Source organism: Meleagris gallopavo, chromosome 1 (assembly GCF_905368555.1).
Source record: "Meleagris gallopavo chromosome 1, MGAL_WU_HG_1.1, whole genome shotgun sequence".
Lineage (NCBI taxonomy): Eukaryota > Metazoa > Chordata > Aves > Galliformes > Phasianidae > Meleagris > Meleagris gallopavo.
This window is the reverse complement of record NC_139404.1, coordinates 30,003,079-30,022,473: the sequence shown is the minus strand read 5'-3', so window position 1 is coordinate 30,022,473 and position 19,395 is coordinate 30,003,079. Positions and strand designations below refer to the sequence as shown.

The 19,395-nt window shown below is 37.4% G+C and overlaps 1 protein-coding gene across 3 annotated transcripts in view; it reads left to right on the top strand.

The window, feature by feature from the left end:
- Positions 1–19,395, top strand: part of NELL2 (neural EGFL like 2) — a 145,240-nt gene that overhangs the window by 67,686 nt on the left and 58,159 nt on the right. For 2 of the 3 annotated variants that reach the window (XM_085219879.1, XM_085219870.1), the window contains 2 exons: positions 2,116–2,244; positions 15,123–15,248. In XM_085219879.1, coding sequence (XP_085076005.1) covers positions 2,116–2,244; positions 15,123–15,248 — 255 coding nt within the window. The remainder of the gene's footprint in view (positions 1–2,115; positions 2,245–15,122; positions 15,249–19,395) is intronic. The other variant, XM_085219875.1, reaches the window with a different exon arrangement.

Sequence of the window (19,395 nt, the reverse complement as noted above, 5' to 3'; positions counted from 1 at the left end):
CTCCACTACACTAGTAGTTCTGTGATGTTTGTATCATGACCACATCACTGAGTTTAAGTACTAAAACCTTTTGCCTTTATGGACTCTTCTTTCTTTTTTCCTTTTCAGCTTGATTTCTATTGCTTCACATTGCTTATGATCTGCTCAAACTCAAAACATGCATATGAACTGACATTCAAGCAGAGTCTGCCCTTTGCCTGTTTAACATTGATATAGGATGGTTTAGCAATAGAGATCAATATATTAGTTTATGGACCAATATATTAGTTTAGCAAAAAGCAATTCATGTGTGCTAAGCTCAAAAACTTTCCAGTTTATCTTTTGCTTATTATGGGAACAGTCTTCTATTTCTGAGTGGTCCAGCTTCACAGAATCTTTGAAGTCTACTACTTTTATCTTTGCATCCACCAAATGCAAGGACTTTTTCTTGAGTTTCATATAAATTGTCTTGAGCTGTAATGCACAGGGTAACAAACAATGGATATTCGCCAAATTGAGGGAAAAGCAGCAGAAGGTCGGCCAAAGGGCACTGTGATGAAGAGGAAGATGAAATAAGGAGGAGGATGTAGGTGGCCTAAGACCATCATAGGCCCCCAGTATGCATACCAAGAGGAACATTAGCATAAAGTAATGAGATCTTGGAAGAGAATGAATATGTATGCCAATGTATTGCATATGTATATATCTTAACTGTTTAAATGTAGAACCTGAACTCTGAGAGGGCACAACTGATTTGTCAAGTTGCCTAGTACATATTGTGAAAATAAAGAAATGCTGGCTTTCTAACATCGCATTGGAGTAGAGGGTTTGCTTCCCAGATTTTTCTGATGACAACATGCTCACAAAATTTAGGTATAGAAGCTGTTTTGTATCAAAATTTGAAGCAGAAGACCAGTGGAGTGTTAACAGTAATATTCTGCACCACCAGCAAATACTTGTTTGTTTTTTCATAAGAGGCCAATGTTGCAACATAATTCTAGCTTGCTTACATTCTGGAGTTGCTGCTATTACACCAATCTGGCGCTCCAAGCCTGACCCACAGTTCCTCAGTTCTCCCATGTGAGATTTTGAAACAAGGAGAGAGTCATTGGCAAAGATCATTGAAGTACTGCTGATTGACCAATTCTGATGTTTCAGCTACAGAGGAAAATGTTAAACAAATAAGATTGCGGTGAAAATAATGGAGACAAACATTACATCTTAATAGATAGATGTGGAAGTTTGGAATCTTCAAGTCAGTTACTGCAAACAGCTTGGATTTAGAATAATAAAGGCTGATTTATTTATTAGATTTCAGTGAGAGCAAACATAAGATATTAAAAAACAACAAGAGAAACAATAACCCACTGAGTTAAAGGGCTAATTCTAAATCTTTTAGCCTGGAAAAGAACTTAAGAATCTTAAAAATTTGTAATTAAGTTGCCATAGAAAACACACTTAAGAAATATTGAAATGGAAAATTAGGAGTAGAAGAAAATAAGGAAGGCCAAAAGGTAAGATGTTTAAATATAAATTTCTCTGAAATGGAGTAGCAGAGGCAATCTGGGAAGTGTTTTCAGTCAATGGAGCTTGAAAGAAAAAGATAAAGAGAAGAGAAAAGCAAAACGAGTCAATGTTAATCAAAGACTTTTAGTTAAATGGGGAAAGATTGCAAAAACACTTGGGAGTGTAAGTGCTAGGGGAAAAAAAAAGTAATACCATTAGTAAATGAGCTACTGAATGTCTAAGTTACTGAGCTCTTTTATAAAAGTTTGGTAAAAACAAACAAACAAGCAAAAAACCTAAAGGAAGAAGAATGCATTGTTATGAAATGTCCTGTAAAAGTACTTAACAACAAGGAGACAGTAAGCAGATTTAAGCAAGCCACCTACCCAGCTGCCTTCAGATCAATGGCATAATCTGAAATTGAAGCGAAGACCTAGAGATGGTCTGTTCCTATGGCTTGTACTTCTCCTTTCATCGCTGCACACTTGATACAATTTCTTTTTCTGCATCTCATGAGCAATAGAAAAGTATTCTTTCACTTTACTGGAAAAAGATAGCACTGTCTTTGACAGGGGCGGTTTATAATCCTGGATTCCTTTTAAATCCTCAATCATATTTGTTTCTGTACAGGCCATGACTTTTGCACTGAAGGACATAACTGCATGGAGCATTCTGTCTGCCGAAACCTAGATGACAGAGCTGTCTGTAGCTGCCGAGATGGCTTCAGGGCCCTTCGAGAGGACAATGCCTACTGTGAAGGTAATACCTTGCAAAGATGCTCAGCTCCACTGTGTAACTTGCTGTGCGAAGACCGTATTGATTCATGAGTTGTCAGAGTGATGGGCCTATTAAATGTGAGTTAGGCAGCTTATTAATCAGCTAAAATAATTATCTCTCCAATTAATTCTTTTTAAAAAAATTCTCATTGGTGTAGATGTTGCAAGTTGCTATGGTTGAAGTCTGGAAGTAGAAACACATTTCCATAGGAAAGTTTTCCTTTATTTTCGTGGTATTCAGGTATTCAATCAACCTAAAAGTCAACCATCTGGATGGCATTTCTGTACTTTTTTCACCACTCTCCCATTCTTCCTTCCCAGTAAGTAAACAGAATAGGCTAGATACTAGTGTTATTTAGATACTAGTCAGTCATACTGAATGATGATTTATAATTTTAGAGGCTCTTCTGATATCAGGGAACAACCAGTTACTTAATCAGAAGAGGTGTTTCTAAAATTTGTATCTTTTCATTCTTATCCTGTAATCCTGTGAAACAAAACATCCCCCCTGCAGCACTGAAAGCCAGTCTTCTTTTTTTTGCTGTTACTCTTTCTCGTGAAAACCCTGATTCTGCAAGCCCCTACAATTAGTATCAAAGACACAAGACTAGTCTGCCATCAAGCCATTCTTACACTAAAGTTTAAGTGCTATCATCAGCATGGCCTTTGGCTAATGAGCGATTCGGTCCAGATTTAGCCAGCTGAGCTGAAAATTAAGTGTCTCGGAGTAGAGTCTACAGTCCTCCATAGTCCCACCTAATACCAGCACTATTCTCTGGTGACAGACAAGTAAATGGGATGGACTAGGGCCTTTTAAGAAGTTTCTTCAGCTGAATTCTTCAAAAGTTAATTCCTGCAGCTTGAATTAGTAGCTGCATTAACACTTCTCTGTAAAGTTAGATTTGAGAATTCATGTCTGTTTTCATAAAAGGAGCATACATTTCTGCTTAATGTATATGGTAAGCCATTTGTTAGAAACTTGCTGTAAGAAGTAGAACTAAAAATCATGCAGAAATAAACCTTCCAGGTTTATTTCAGCAGGTATCTGACACCAGGACCAGCTATATAGCTTGTTCTTTGCTGAAGCACCAGTCATTTTTGTCACACACTCCTTGGGGACTTACACAGACGCTAAGGTTGCAGATCTGCACTTCAGGGAACTCATCAGCCACTTCCATTTTGAGGGGGGCACTGAAGCCATGGAATCACAGTGAAATCAGGTGCTTAAAGAAGGTTTTTTTTTTTTTCTTTTTTTTTTTCTGCAGCTACATTCTTTCTCTGCTGACTGAAAAGCAGAGAAATAATTTATGCTCTTAGTGATCTCCACATCACTCAAATTAGAGTCTGTTGCTATGAGAAGAACTTGCCAGGCATGTAACAAGTGAAAAATAGAAAGCTTCTTGATCATCACTGTTGGTGAAATGTTTAGATGAGGACACAGTTGATTGTCATAGGCAAGATCAGTGCATCCATATTATAAATGGATTTAGCAGTTTGTAAATTATGGTGTGAATTCAGCATGACAAATTTTTGAGAAGATTTCTTAGCTCGTATGCTTCTACTTGGGCATATGACATTGTTTCCAAAATCAATCATTGTAATATTATGTACAGATACAGAAAATGACATCCTAAAAACATATATGGTTTAGAACCTGCCAGGTGGGATTCTCTTAGCCTAGACTGAAGTTAGGGCTGTGCTGCCCACTGAGTGCCATAGTGGCAGCATACACTGGAACTGTGCACCTCTTACACATGGGTCAACAGTTGGCCTTGGCTGAGTGTAGATGTTGTATGCTGGCAACAGGGGGAATAAGGTTAAGGTGGAACCTTAGAATTGCTTTTGTGAAAGTGGAGAGGCAGGGAACCAATGAGACTATAATAGCTGTGTTTGTTCAGAGGCATGCATCCCTTTTTCAAGCCCAACTGGACACTTTGGACACTGAGTTGGTAATTTCTGGAAAGACGCTCAATCTTAATATTAAAAAATGTAACAATAAAGGGCATAGTAACAATAGTGCAATGCCAAGTTTTTTCAGAGTCCTGTCCCTCATCCTAAATGGTTCATATTGCCCTCAACTCCCTTTCTCAGCACAAACTCTTCTTGCAAATGGCATTGTGACTTTAATTACTAGCAAACGCCAAGTGTAAAATGACAAATTAATACAAAACTTTTCAGAGACAACATTTTGTAATGGCTAGAGCCCATGACTATGATAGCTGTTTCTATGTTCTCACTTAACAAACTTAAAGTATACTGCAAAATTGGATGTCATTTATTCTGCATTAGAACCAGACTTCACCAGTCTTGATTCATGCCTAAGTACTGTTACAATTCAGAGAATAAACAGAAATAATAATGTTCCCATTGGTAGAACTTCTCCTTAAGGTAGAGCAAAAATAAAAATATTTAAAGCTGGCTTCAGTATTGGTGTTGAAAAGCTGCACGAATTTCCTTTGAATGATGTGAGTGTTTCACTTCTGTCCTGGAAGTAATGGATGCTTTTCCAAAACTATGTGATGTCTTTAGATACTGTTATGATAGATGCCTTTATGTTTTATAATAATAATATTTATTAATATTTATGTCACATTTAACTTTCCTTTGAGGACTGTTATAAGCAATACTTCTAAGAGTTGGGATTTCCTCAGTTACATGCTCTAAGCCTTATTCCAAGTACTATGAAATCTACTTTCTGCCCGAGGTTGTTGTGTGGTTTGGGATACCTTATGGATAGGTTGGGTATGGATTATGATATGTAGGTGCTTTTGAATATAGAATTCTTGGCAGTCCTCTCAAACTGGCAATCACCCTCCATGATACATTTGAGATAGTGTTGAGTGCCCACTAACTGGTGGTGGTGGAGCTACACTGAAGAAATTTTAAGGATAACATTTGTGACTCTTAGGTGCCAGGATATATTGGTGCATCTGAAAAAGTAAAATTTACTCAGGCAGCAGGATTAGACATCAGCTGAAATAAAGTGGTTTGCAAATAATCAGCTTGTGGCAGCTGTAAGTGTTCTTCTTACATCCTTGAACTTAAACAGTTTACACACACGGTATCATTTCTCAAAAGGGGAGGTGTCTTTCTTTGTGCCTTTTGGAGACTGTGATCTGAAGGATTGTTTGAAATTGGAGTTTTGGAGTTAAAAATAGTGCTCAACAATTTCTGGGCAAAATCTGATTTCACTTCAGGAGCATTTCTAAGAACTGCTGATTAAAGAAGGAGGTTGGTAAGATCAAGCAAGAAAATGAGAGAATGCAGTGGTCTTTTGTGAGCACTAGGTGCTCTTTTAGATTTTTACTAAAACACTACTGATAACACACCAGCATTTTGGCTGTTGTTGATCAGTGCTTGTGTGGTGTCAAGGCCTTCTCTATTTCTCACTTCCCTAGCAGTGAGTACGCTGAGGTGGGCAAAGGCAAGGGAGGGGATTCAACTATGAGAGCTGACCCCAGCTGGTCAGATGGATATTCCATGAAATATAACTTCATGCTCAGCAATAGAAGCTAAGGCAGCTGTTGCTTGGAGACTGACTGTGCATCAGTCTACTTATGGGAAGTGGTGAGTTATTGCATTTGCATTTTTTTTTCTTTTTTCTTTTCCCTTCACTACTTAAACTGTCTTTACCTTAATCCATTTGTTTGTTTGTTTGTTTGTTTGTTTTGTTTTTTGTTTTGGTCTTTTTCCACTTGCTTTTGCTCTTCTGATTCTCTCCCTTATCCTGATGGGGAGGAATGAGTGACTGGTGGTGGGCCACAGTCCCAGATCTAAGTTATGGTTGTGAGGATCACAACATTCATCTTCCGATATGTGGGAATTTAGTTGTAGTGCTTGCAGAGTACGTGACATAGCTAACTTATCCAAACAATTTGTGGAAGCATTTAATATTATCAAATATACTTTTTTTGAAGCCATTTTTCCATTTTTAATCTAACTTACACTTTTTCTTCAATAACTCTCCTAGTTTCTTTTCTGTTGCCATGTTTGTCCCAATTTCAAGAACACAGCCGAGATAATACCATAGACTGAGTGACTTTGTCTACATTTGAGAATTTTATCAGTTTTACTGATAATTTTCTCTCGAGGGGAGACTCAAGAGTCTTCAGTGTAGAGATCTGCATTTGAATAAGCTGCCTTGATTTGAATAATCCTTGGCTGAAGGAAGTACGGAGTCTTAGAGGATGAACCATCTCTTTCCAGAGTAGGTGTCCAAAGTAGGTTAGAAACAACACTTGGTTGGACCTCATCAGGATGTCCTCATCAGATTGCAGTAGGATATATATTCAATCATACTGGCCAACTGCAGTAATCAATGGGAGTGTAATAATGAAAAGAATATAAGTAAATCAGATGAAGACATCTGAAATGCAGATAAAGCCCTGAGTATTTAAATATATTACTTTAAATCTTGTGAATAATCAATGCTGTGCTATTTGTTGGCTTTGCTGTCTTTACAGTATGCACAATATTCTTTTGGTGAGAGTCCTACTTAAGAGCTCTGTAGTACTGTTTTGCTAAGATGAGAAACTTACTGAGCTTCTCTCTTCTAACCTAAATTCTTTTTTTTTTTTTTTTTTTTTTGCAAGTGAGCTGTGACAATAGTATCACAATGTGTTAAAAAAATAGTTTCTCATCTGCATTAACTGGTAGTATTTGAATCATTTTGGATTGGGATGAAAAGCTAATAAAGTAGATAGAAATATTTCCATTCCAGGGAGGCAGAACGTTCCTCTCAAATCTCTATTAAAAAGCAATTAAAGTATTTATATTAAACATAAAATATTCATATTAAGCAGTTAATGTATTATCAATTATTAATATTTTTTTCTTAGCAAAGGCAGAAGATGCCAACTTATTTCCATCATTATGTAACTGAGAAATCTACATGTGAAGAATTTTCAGGCCAATTCTGATGTGTCAGTGTGGCTTATCTGCCATGGCTTTTATTCAGGAAGACGATAAAACATTCCTAACTTAAGACATACTGGAAATATACCTGACACTGGTGCATAAAGCACAGTATTTACTTGTGTACAGGTAGTCCCACTACCTATACCAATAGCGAAGTTTGTACATTTACAGTTCACAGGAGGTGATTCAGTGATATTTGATTTTAATTACTTCTATGGGAAGGATATTCAGTCTGATTCTATCATCCGCCCATAGCCAAGAGTGACAGTGGTGTTACTAAGAAAAAAAAAACACCTGAAACATCTTTCAAAGGGATTTTTGTAGAATCTCTTATAAACTCATACAACTCCAGTACTTGGTAAGGAGAGATTTTCTCTTACTGAGGATAACCATTTTCCCCTTGCAATAAAAACGTAGGTTGTATTTTTTTGTAAAGAGAAATTAAGGCGAACATCTTCATAAGAAGTGTTTAAATTTGCAATCTGAACAAAAGAGAAAAGAAAGTGAATCTTTAATGTTGTTCTTGTTTACCTTTATCTCCAGTTTTCATTTGTAGCTGGGAGATGTCTACTGAAAGAGTTAAATGCTTCCACTGTGCTCAAGAGTACCAAAATCCATACGTAACTTTCCTGACCTCAGTCTATACGTGCAATACATCTTATGATATGTAGAGGCTGGATCCCTAAGAGCTGTAACAAATGTACAGAGATGCTAGGCATTAAACCAGAGTGAATTTAAAATACAGACTTTTATAAACCATGCAGAGCAATAACAGCCGCAGAGATTATATCTGTTATGATACTCCAGCTAGTTGGGCATCGTTTGAGAGATGAGTTGTGATACTGACATTTATTTTTGTAGAACAGACAGTATTTTACTGAATAGCTTGTGGGAATATGCTACATGCTTTACATCCTGCCCAAACATCAAATGCAGTTTAACCCACCGACACAGTCCCTTACCATAGCTACTACCCTACATACATATGTCTTTCTTCTGATGATGAGTTTTAAAATACGCATGTGGTACAGTCTGATATATACCAGTAGTTTATTCATAAACATATTACCACTCTTCATTCTTTTTCAAAATAGTGGAAAACAAAAGTATTAAGAGAATTCTTGAAATTCACAGTTGAAAATGATGAGATGCTGTCATATTTTTAGAAAGAAAAATGATTTGTTTAGCAGTTGAAATTAATAGACCTATATCAAACACACTGTACTGCTGAAGGGAAATGGATCATGAGCTGTAATTTCAGTAACTTGTTCTGATTTCTGGAATTCACTAATTAATCATATGCAACATCATTTTTATTCTCAGTGTGCAGCTACATCAGACTAGTTATTTGGTGCCTAAGGAGAGCCTCCGGGTTGCTTTCATGTCTGACAGATAGCTATATATAATTACTTGTTTTATCATGTATACACTACCATATGAATTAATTATAAGAAATTAAATAGTAAGTAGATACAGTTTGCCAAGTAAAACATTACATGATAGCAGACAATATTTGTTTTCAAAAATTTCCTGTGATATATATTTTTAAAATGCATAATGTCTGTGGAGTCCAGCAATGTTTTCATGAGGCTGAAACGAAGATTGCATTATCTTGCAAGAGTCTGGCTTGCACTGGAAGCTGTTGAGCACTATCTGCTACTGCATGTTTAACAAGGACAGTTTTTTCTCAACAGTCTGTCTTCTCTTTCAAAAACTGGGGCAAAGTGAAATAAAAACAAGCCTTTGTACTGTTGAAAATCATATTTCTGAAATGCAGTAATGTTGTATTGTATCCTTTCAAAGCTACCTAAAGCTTCTGTCAAGGACTGCAGACCTTGAGTGACTTTGACTTTATTTTAAGCATATTTTCAATTCTAATAGCCTGCTCTCAAGCTGCAGGAGTCGGGCAGAAAAATCATGGACTTCAGCAAGGATCAGAGATTTAAAATAATGTGAAGGGAAGACCACTAAGATGTGTACCACGTGTGGATGTATGTATGTTAAGTATGCAGTTTAAGTGAGGGTAAGAAAAGAGCACACTTTATATGAGAATCTAATACTTAGAATTTATTTTTAGTCTAATTGATGCTTTAGCGGTCTAGTCAAGCTAAAACAACCTCTTATTAGTTCAATTACAAGAGTGCTAACGCTTATAATCCAACTCACTCGGTTTCTCTTAAGATCCATTAATAATTCAATAAAAATCAATAGACACAAGTAGCTGCCCATTTCCTCAAATGTTAAGCTCTTACCCTCTCTATACATCATTACAGTGAGACAGTGGGCCAGGTTCTTTGCTGAATGCAGCGCAGTGTGGATGGTGGAAGGTGTTTTTTCTTTTTTGTTTCTTTCTTCATGTATACTTAATATACATGAAGTATATACAAATATACTGAATACGTATGGTATGTTTTTTGCAGTTGATTCACAAGAGTAGTTGTATTGTGACTCAGGTCCTCGTTCTTCCCTCTTTTGAAGGAACTGTAGAAAAGTAAGTCTAAAAATGAAGAAATAAGCAACAAAAAAAGAAAGCCAGCGAAGTCAGAAAGCATATACATAATCGCTGAGTAATTTTGCTAGGCTTTTACTATATGTTGGTAACGTTAAACTGGTTTGGTACAAGGCTGTGTATTTGAGTGGAAGAAAGACTCAAAGATTATCTACAAGGTCTGAGTGATGACAGCTACGTCAGTGCAGTCAGATGGGATAAATAACGTGGAAGATTGTGAGAAAATACACAAATTTGACTGAAGTGGAATATGACAAATGGAAACTCTGCTGTGGTGGATATGGTAGAGCAAAGCAAAACAAAAGAGCAGCAATAGATTTGTGACTCACTATAGAAAGAGTGGTAGTTAAAGCTTAGGTTCGCCTGATGATGGAGAGTCTAAGAAGAATGGTGGGAGGAGAAGCAGCAAAGGCTTTGCCAAAGCCCTGAGGTGTTTTGTTTGCTTAGACTGCAGGTGAGAAATGGTATATACAGGAAGAGAATAGTGTGAAAAACAAAGCATGCAAGATATGGTGATTTTTACTGAAAATGAAGGGAACCTGGAGAGAATAGGAGTCTGGAAGTACTGGAAGTTGGGGAACTGGGAGACACCCTAGTAAGAACATTTTAATGAGAGCAATGGAGTGGGGAGTTTTAAACTTGAACAAGTTGAAAGAGTGTGAGAATGAGTTGGTATGTTTGGTGGTAAAAAGAAGAAAACAAGTACTTTTACAGGTGAGCGAGCTGATGGGAACTTGCTTTAAAGTTAGGGAAGCCTATTCTGTCTCTTTTAAGGAGAAGCTAAGGAGGGATGGGCTGAAAACAGGAGGAGAGAGAACACAAGCAAAGATTGAGACAGGACAGAAGTTACTCAGACAGGTGAAAGATGCCAGAGAAGCTGGGAAAAGGACTGTTGTCAGTGGAAGGAAGACAAAGAGAAAGGAAAATGACAACTTTTGCTTTTTTGTGCAGGAGAGGTTGTGTTGATTTTGATCCTGCATTTTCTCTGGCAGTCGTTGCTATTGGTTGCTCACTGCTCATACTCCTTTTTTGTCTTCTTACTGGGTGACTGACATCTACTGATCTTCTGATGCCCTTTTCCTAGGTCAGGGAGCAGATTCTATTTCTATGAGAGTAGTGATAAAAATAATAGTCTGAAGTCTGTTTGCAGTGACTGTCATTACTGGCATCCATCCTTACTGGCATCCATCCTTGGAATTCTCAGCAGAGGTGTCCCAGTCTCACAGGAAAGGTGAGCAAATGACGCCCTTGCTCTTAACAGTGTAGCCTTCAGGTCAGCATGGAGGTTTGCTGATGAATTTGTGTGAGGAAGGTGGAAAATCTTTGCCCTGCTCTACAGGTAAATGTGGAGCTTCCCATTTTATGGGCTATCAAGATGGAGCCTTTTATAACAGGAAAAGTTTTTCTGTTTTTAAATTTTAACTGAAGGTCTAATCTACTCTGCTCTCATGTTCAGTGTACTTTTTGATGCTCTTAGGAAACACATTTTTATAAATACAACTCATAATGCTCCTGTTTGCTCTCCTCCCATGTACTTAATACTATCTGTTGCAAAAATCCTGCAAGAGCTTCTCCCTGCCAACCATATGCCTCTGTAAGTGTGACCAAGGAGATCCTTTGTGCTAGATAACCAGTGAATTTAAAGGAAATGGCTGGAGGCAAGACACTATCTATGAAGGATCCTCAATTCTGGAAGCAGATTTCTCTCTTCGTTTTCCAGCACAGATTTACTGATTTAGTACCGCTCTCATTTGTTCTGGCAGACTTTTGGGTAGATAAGGGTAATGATGGATAGTGAGGTCTAAGGAGAATCTTTGTTTGTTGGCTTTGGTCAGCAATGATTTATAGATTACAGATCAAATTCTCTTGTTATTAATGGGATTGTTAAACATGACTGGGATTTTCATTTTAGGGAAGCAAACTTATTGGGTACAGGAGTAAGGGAGGGTAGGGAAAATTTTCCTGGATTGTGTATTTTGTATAAGTTTTGTGACTGCTTGGGGTAAAGAAGAAAAAAAAACAACTTTTCTTTGGTTTTGAAATTTTTGCAGCTATAAATAAATAATTGAAGTACAGATTTCAAATATGTCTGCACTCACCAATTTTCCCACATACTCCTCTTTCACCTACTCCACTTGCAACAGAGCAGGTTGACAATCTCCATGGCTATGTTGTTGTCAGTACATCCCAGCTGGTGGCTCAGCATCACATCACAGACCGAAGACACACAAGCCTTTATTGTTGGGTTTTTAGAAGCATTGTGTGGTGCATTCATCCTATTGAAGTGATGGACTTAAAGATCTTATTGGCTAAGCAGTAGACACTAATGGGCATTCATATCCTAACAAAGCTTTTGGCAAGGTAAATTAAGATAAATGTTGTAGGCTTTTATAGATACAGAAATACATCAGGTTTCTGTTGTATTAGTGCATTTGTGTCTCAAGGTGAATAAAAAGCTAAACTGGTGTTTCAACCAGTAAGCAGGACGAAAAGGCTTCTATTCTGGAGGTCTTAAAAGAGCAGGTACTGGACTCTTTCTCCCCCCCAGTTCAATCTTCTTCAGTCTATCTACCTTAACCAAATATATGCAAAGGTAGCATATAAAGTTCTAAAGGGGGAATGGAATTGCATGTTTTTGTTGTTTGTTTGTTTTTTGATTGTTTTGCAGCAAGCCATTTGATCACTGCTTTTTTCTTTTTATATTAATTATCTTTTGTGTCCGCTGGCAGTGTAATTTAGGGTAACTTGCAAACTATTCATAGAAGCAACCTCTTATCAGATGTGTGTCCATGATGTGGAACAATGGAGTTTTAACACTTGCTTAGGGTGTTTTTTTTAGTGCCAGTGTAAGATAATAAAGAAGTAGTAGCAGTAATACTCCTATTTTCTATAGGCACTATAGAGAGCTGGCAGGGAAAGTGTTTTGTTTTCTGGTGAGTTTTAAAAATCAGTTTGAAAAGTAAATCAGCTTGGTTTGAATGAAGCACTTCAATCCAAAGTCAACCTGATCATTTTGTTGTTGTTGTTATAACAAGTGAATAAGCAAGGCTTTGAAATAAATCCAACTATAAATAAAACATTTTGCAAAACCTCAATACGTGGTATGTTGGCAAAATGAAAGCTTTTATTTAGAACACTTCCAAACTAGGAGGTTTGAATCATTAGCATTTTTGGTCTCCTGTGGCTTTTTACCCAGCAAAGCAATTATTAATGCAGTTCACAGAAAGTCCTATTTAATGTTTTTGAGGCTTTGGATCTTTAAGTAGAATTTTCCACTGGTGTCAAAGCTGGCTCATAGGCAGTCTGTTGAATCAAAGAACATAAGGCCTCTAATTACTCGAAGACTGATGTTGTTACTTAAATATAAATCAACACCATTAATTTAATATGGAGTTGTGAACTAGGAAAGTGAAAGCCACTTGCTGCATCATTTGTGGGAGTTGCTGAGGCATGTGCAGTAGCTTCTGACTGCTTTTGTGAACCCCACGTCTACATTTCTGCAGAACACCTGTATCTATTTCAGCAGTTTGGGCCACTTCCCACTTTCTGTGCAAAACAGCTCCTGCTATTTTGATAGCTTCACTTTTTTTCACTTTCTTTGGTGATTTGCACAAAATGCATTGCCTCATTATGCTCACTGTACTCACTGTAAGTGCACATTTATTTTTGTATTTATGTATGTATGTGAAAATGACAAGTGCTTTTCCAAACCAGTGCCCATATGTACATGATTCTTCTGTGCCTGCAGAGCTTACACGGGAAGAAAGGAAAACAGCTGAAGTTTATTGGCTGTGAATCTCTTGGGAACTAAATTTGTGAAAAAATAGCTTGGGTTCACCCCGCTGAGCACTTACAATTGTCAACTTCATGATTTTTAGTGATATGTTGCCAGCTTCTCCAGCAAAGTCCCCAGGACATTTGCTCTGGGCAGAGAAACCGGGACCTTCTATGCTGGGAAAGCGTTCTTCAAAGCTGAATGAAACAGAAAAATGATTACAGGATCACTTGTAGTCAATGTGTCACACTGTTTTGTACTGAAAAGCAAATTTTCTTGTGGAAATGTAAAGGGAGAAACAGTCAATGAGTACATTGAGACAGTACCCACTGATTTTAAAAGGCTGGGAACAGGAGGAAGATTTGGAAGGAAAGCATATGACCTAAACAGGAAAAAAGTACAGAAGTTAATATTGTTGACATTTAGGAAGTCAACTCTGATTTGAATTTATATATCCAACCTATTGCTTTGAACTATCATCAAACTCTGGAACATCACTCTGTTCCCCATCTGGAGATTTTATTTTCAAATCTGAAAGCTGTAAACAGCATTGAAAACAGGGAACATATTAAAACTGATGAGCAGGAAAAAAACATGGCCAACAATCCACCCCTTTGATTTGTGACATACTTTTCTAGCAAGATTCAGTGGCACACTGCAAGACAATTTAACTAGATTTACAGAGCATGTTAATAATGCTGTCTTTATCATTGCTATTATGGGAACAGCATGCTACTAATCGCTTCCAAATTAATATTGCTTTTATTCTTTGCTGCATAAAAATAGTGTGAAAAGCTGCTTTGTTAATTTTGGTTCTTTCTCAGTCTCACCATGGAAGTGTAGCGTAGCACCATAAATAGGACTAATTTTGCAGCCAAAGTGAGTATCCAAACCAATTACGTTTTGACTTCCATACCTACAGTGACTGATGTCTGGAGTTTCCTCTATACCTAAATGCTGCTGCAGGTATTCCATTACGACAGGTATTTTTATCAAGTTGCATTTTTTTCCCTCAAGAGCCCGTGTTCTCACATGTTCTTTTCAGGTATGGTGTGTGTATGTATATCTGTGTATCTGAGTATTCACACACTCACATTAGTATTTAAGAAAATATGTAAAATATATAAAGTTACCAATTGCCTACTTCATAGCTCTAAGATAAACTTCTAATAAGCTCTGGTGTCTTTTCAGAACTTACCGTGTTCCTTACAGGTCCTTTCCAAACAGCAGTGCCTATTAGCTCCAAGGAACATGATATACATAGTAGTGTGTTTCTATACTGGTGCCTGCAGTGTCTACACGAATACAGTGATGGATGCCACTGCAGTGCTGAGGCAGTTGTTCTCCTGTTTCAGGCCTCCAGTTATTCTTTCTGTTCTTCTTTAAACCATAGAAATAGCAGCATAAGCACTTCAAAAGGACTCAAGAAAGATCCAAGCCACTGTAATCTCCTTTGTAACTCCACTAACAGCTGTTCACAGAAAGCTCATGCTGCTCCTGTTGTTTGAACACTTCAAGGAGTTGTTTAAAAGTGGAAAGCAAAAAACTTTCCAAAATGCATTGCTTTTCAAGGAACGCATTATTTTCTGGAGTGGGGTATGGAGCTATTTTAAAGAACGCTCTAGAAATTGAGTTATCTTCCTCTTTATCCTGTTCACAGATATCGATGAGTGTGCTGAGGGGCAGCACTACTGTCGGGAGAACACCATGTGTGTAAATACACCAGGATCCTTCATGTGCATCTGCAAAACAGGATATATCCGCATTGATGACTATTCATGTACAGGTGAGAGGGATATGCTTGCAAAATGAAATAGCAGGATGATAGCGTTTAGAAACTGATACGTTTCTTCTAAAGTTAATCTTTGTTAGGTTTACAAAACATCTACGTGAAACATTAAACAAAATAAAATAATGACAAGGATGTGGTGTGGTAAAGCTATTACTTTCTTACAGATTTTGTGTGTTGCAGTGTTTGCCTGGAGTTGTAAAGAAGTCAGGTTTGTCTCACATCTGCATGAGCTTGGGTGCTGATAGAAAGGTGAAGAGAGGAGGATGAAAAACAAGAGACCAAAAGTAGTGCTCGTGGGTTCTCAGTTTTCATGTGGCATACCAGTACAACTCCACTTGAAGACAAATAATGCTTCTTCAGACTTCCGATGGAGATAAGTGTAGATGTTAGATTAGATACATATTAGATATTGGCATTCCCTCGTTTTTTAAATTTGCTGAGACCTGAGCAGTTCTCCAGCCAAATGCCTTGAGTTTGGATGGCAAGAGCTCAGTGAGTTTCGTGCTGCTGGATGTGATTTTCTGTCTCATCTCTGCAGCTTGCATTCAGGTTCTGCTGACACCAGAAGCTCCAACAGAAGTGCTGCGTTCATGCTGACTTTCACTTGTTCTAGTTTTCTTTTACTGCGAGTTATTTTAGGGTTATGGAATGAAAACTGAACATTTAAAATTGTCTTCCACATCAGTGCCAATCTGTTTGTGAATGACCAAGTTATGGGCTGCTTGTAACAGGTCTTTCCTGCAGCAGCCAGTGTGTTTCTCATAACTCTCTCACGTTTTCCACATTCTTAGCTGATTGAAACTATTGCTTTACTACCTGCTGAGTGTGAATCTTGAGATTATTTTAGGACTGCCTTTATCTAAATCGCCATGATACTTTTTCTACTTTGGTTCTCCGCCATTCTAATTGAACTCTACAAGTGGTGAACTATTGTAAATAACTTCACAGGAGCACTGGGTGCCTGTAAATATAGAAAAAGTATTTCTCAATGTTCTGAACACTATATTCCTCTTATTTGCTGAAATGTGTTGTTATGAAGTTCGGTGCAGTTCAAAAACTCTAGACAATCCAATGTGTGGAAAACCTGTTAGAAATCCATTGCATATTTTCCATTCCAAATGGGGGTAGGCTTTTTATTTTTAAATAATAGTTTCTATTGGAATCAGCCTGGTGGCTGACAAGATGAATGATTTCTCCTCCACGCTTTCTATGATCAAGCAGAATAAGGTAATGCAAAAGGAAGTGAGGTAGTAGATGAAATAGGTTTGTAAGGTTTCAAATCTTGAGTCTCCCTAGGCTAGATGAAACTTACGTCTGAGAAATGCCACTTGCTGTGATGTGAAAACTAGAGTTTCTCTGGAGTTAAATTATAGTGGGTTCTGGATACTGAGAGGCAACCATGAGGAATGCTATGTCCATTGACAATATTTCCAGTAGTGGCAGGCTAAGATAGTTAAGTCTGTATGCCACAAAATAAATTGATTTTTTACTGGCTCCAACTCCAGTTGAGGTGTTCATCTGTTAGTGACATACATAGAGTTGTGAGAATCTTGCATGACATTTTCATTAAACAACAAGAAGTGAAAGGTCAATTATGTTTCAAAAATTGAGTGAAATATAGGAGATTTTTCAAGTCATTTGCTTTGATCAGTAAATGGCATTCTGTGCTTGTTTTAGTCTGCATAAATAGTGTTGAGAACATTTACACTAAAATGCTGGGGCAAGTGGCAAGTGTCTGTATTTGTACGTGAGGCTGCCATGATTTTTTCACCCATCAGCATACCTTTGCTGATTTTTGCCTCCTATTAAAGCTCCAGATGTATGAGACTTTTGTATGCACCCATTTGCCCAGATATAAATCTGAGGTAAAGTGAAGACAAATAGTGCGTGTTGCTGTGGTTTTGACATAGAGTTGTAAAAGTTTTAACCTACTAAATTGTTTAAAGTTGTCTTTGCTGAAGAAATTTATTGTGTTATGAGGACCACCAAAAGCTCCATTTAATGAAAACAATGAGTACAGGACATTACATGTTAATAAATCCATGCAAAATGGTAATGGGAAGGAGTTTATGATGATAATGGTAGTACTTTTCTGTCCTATGAACAGTTTAATAGCTTCAGTTTGGATATAACTGACTTTTCATAAGCAGTGTTTATTCTTGCAGCAAATAGTTTACTAGGAAATCTCATTATGCTTCATTCTTTTTTTTCCCCTTGTTTGTCTTTATTTTTAACTCGAGCCTTACTGGCATCCTGTTAACTTGAGACTAGAGAAAGAAAAGCATTTTCCAAACAGATTCTGTTTAGAGAGTCAAGGCAGTAAAGTATAGTAAGGACTCAACCTGCATCATTCACATTTGCTCCTTATAAGTCCATCAGTCTCATACTGCATTTTATGACTGCAGAAAGTGGCAACTTTGCCACTTCTAGATTTCAGATCCAGATTGTCTGTGTCCGGCACACCTCCCTGTGCACTGTGAGCTCATGGCACCTGAAGATTATTCTGGTTAAGCTTCACAATTTTGCCGTGCTGGTGGCAGTTCCTGAAGTTAAGGGCATAAACCGAGCCTTTTTATCTGGCAGAATAGCCAAACAGTAAAGGGAAAAACAATCACAATAGACCAAAAAGACAGATTTGCAAATTAAGGAGATATTCTTCAAAAATTTTGGAAGAGTGCCCTATTTAACTTAGTGTATCTATGAAATTAAGACTATGCACTGTCCTAACAATATTTTTCTGGGTTTTTTATTCTATTTGTCAGGTTTACTGTAGAAGCTGCACTGGATAGTTGATGTTGGTACAAAACTGATGTTTACATCTGGCAAAAATGAAAAGTGGAAAAGATGTAAAAGAAATAGAATTTTAAAACCTATTCAAACACTGATATCTTTATGTTCATAGCATCAGATAGCTTTTGTTTTATGTAATTCATGCAGAAGGTATTGTAGGACGTAACATCTGCATTGCTCCTTTCTCTTGAAATACCTGAAAGCGTCAGCTTTGATATCATCAGCTATCAGCTGCTATGGAAGGTGTATAAGGATGCCTGATGTCAGCTACCCATGAGAACTATGCTGTAGAAACCTCACACAGATGTCTCTTATATGCAAAGTCAGTCCTGCATGTCCTAGGGATCTACAAGCATACTACAAGCATTTACAAAGAGCCCAGGCTCGAAGATTTGAGTTGATGTGGTTGCATAAATATATAGTTCTGTTCAAATGTATCAGTGCTTGTGTACAGAAACTCCAAAGCATTTTGACATTTTCCAGTGTTTGCAACTAAACTCTCTTCCACAGAATTTAAAGTTTTTGGCAAGTCTCTATTTGCCATACTGACAATTCCAGCTTTAACTTGCTGGCTGAAGGAGACAGATTTTTAATCCTGCTCAGGAACAACAAGAATAGAGCAACAAGTGCCTCTGTGTGCTACTAAATGTTTGATTTTTAAAATATATTTCAGATCACACTGTTCCTTGTAATACTGTGTAATCAAACCCAATTGTGTAAATGTAGCTGTGCATAAAATATCTGGCTTGCTGCAAGCTGGACCTAAGGTCTGCTTGCACATTATTGGGAATGTTATTAAGTAGGAAGAAGACATTTTTAGCTTAGAATTAATGTGTCATTGTGTGCACAGGATTGCTGAAGCACAGGAAGATATTGAAAAGATAGAGCTGAACCTTGATGAGGCAGGTTGTGATGTGAGTGATGTTCTCACAGCTTGCTGGCAGACTAACGTGGTGCCTTATTGTTCCGTTCTGATGCACACATGCTTACATATGTAATTTATCAGTCATTGATCGAAATGGAAGAGAGATGTAAAATCAGTGGTATTTAAGGTTTTCTCTCCTACATGAGACATTTGAAAAGAAATCTGTGTTATCTGTCTCTGTCAGAGCCCTGTGCACAAAGGACTGATTTAGGCAGCATATTGCTGTTCCCAAAGCATCTCCAGTCTCTTTCTTCATGGCATCTTTATTGCAAGTTTTACAATAGATCTGAGTTACATTATGATTTTCACAACAAAGGATGTAATGAAGACATCAATTTCAGATTTTGTTATTTGTATTCATCTTGGAAACAAGTTTCGCAGGGTTAGATTGAGTTAGTCACAACCGTATTTACACAGAAGTCTCTT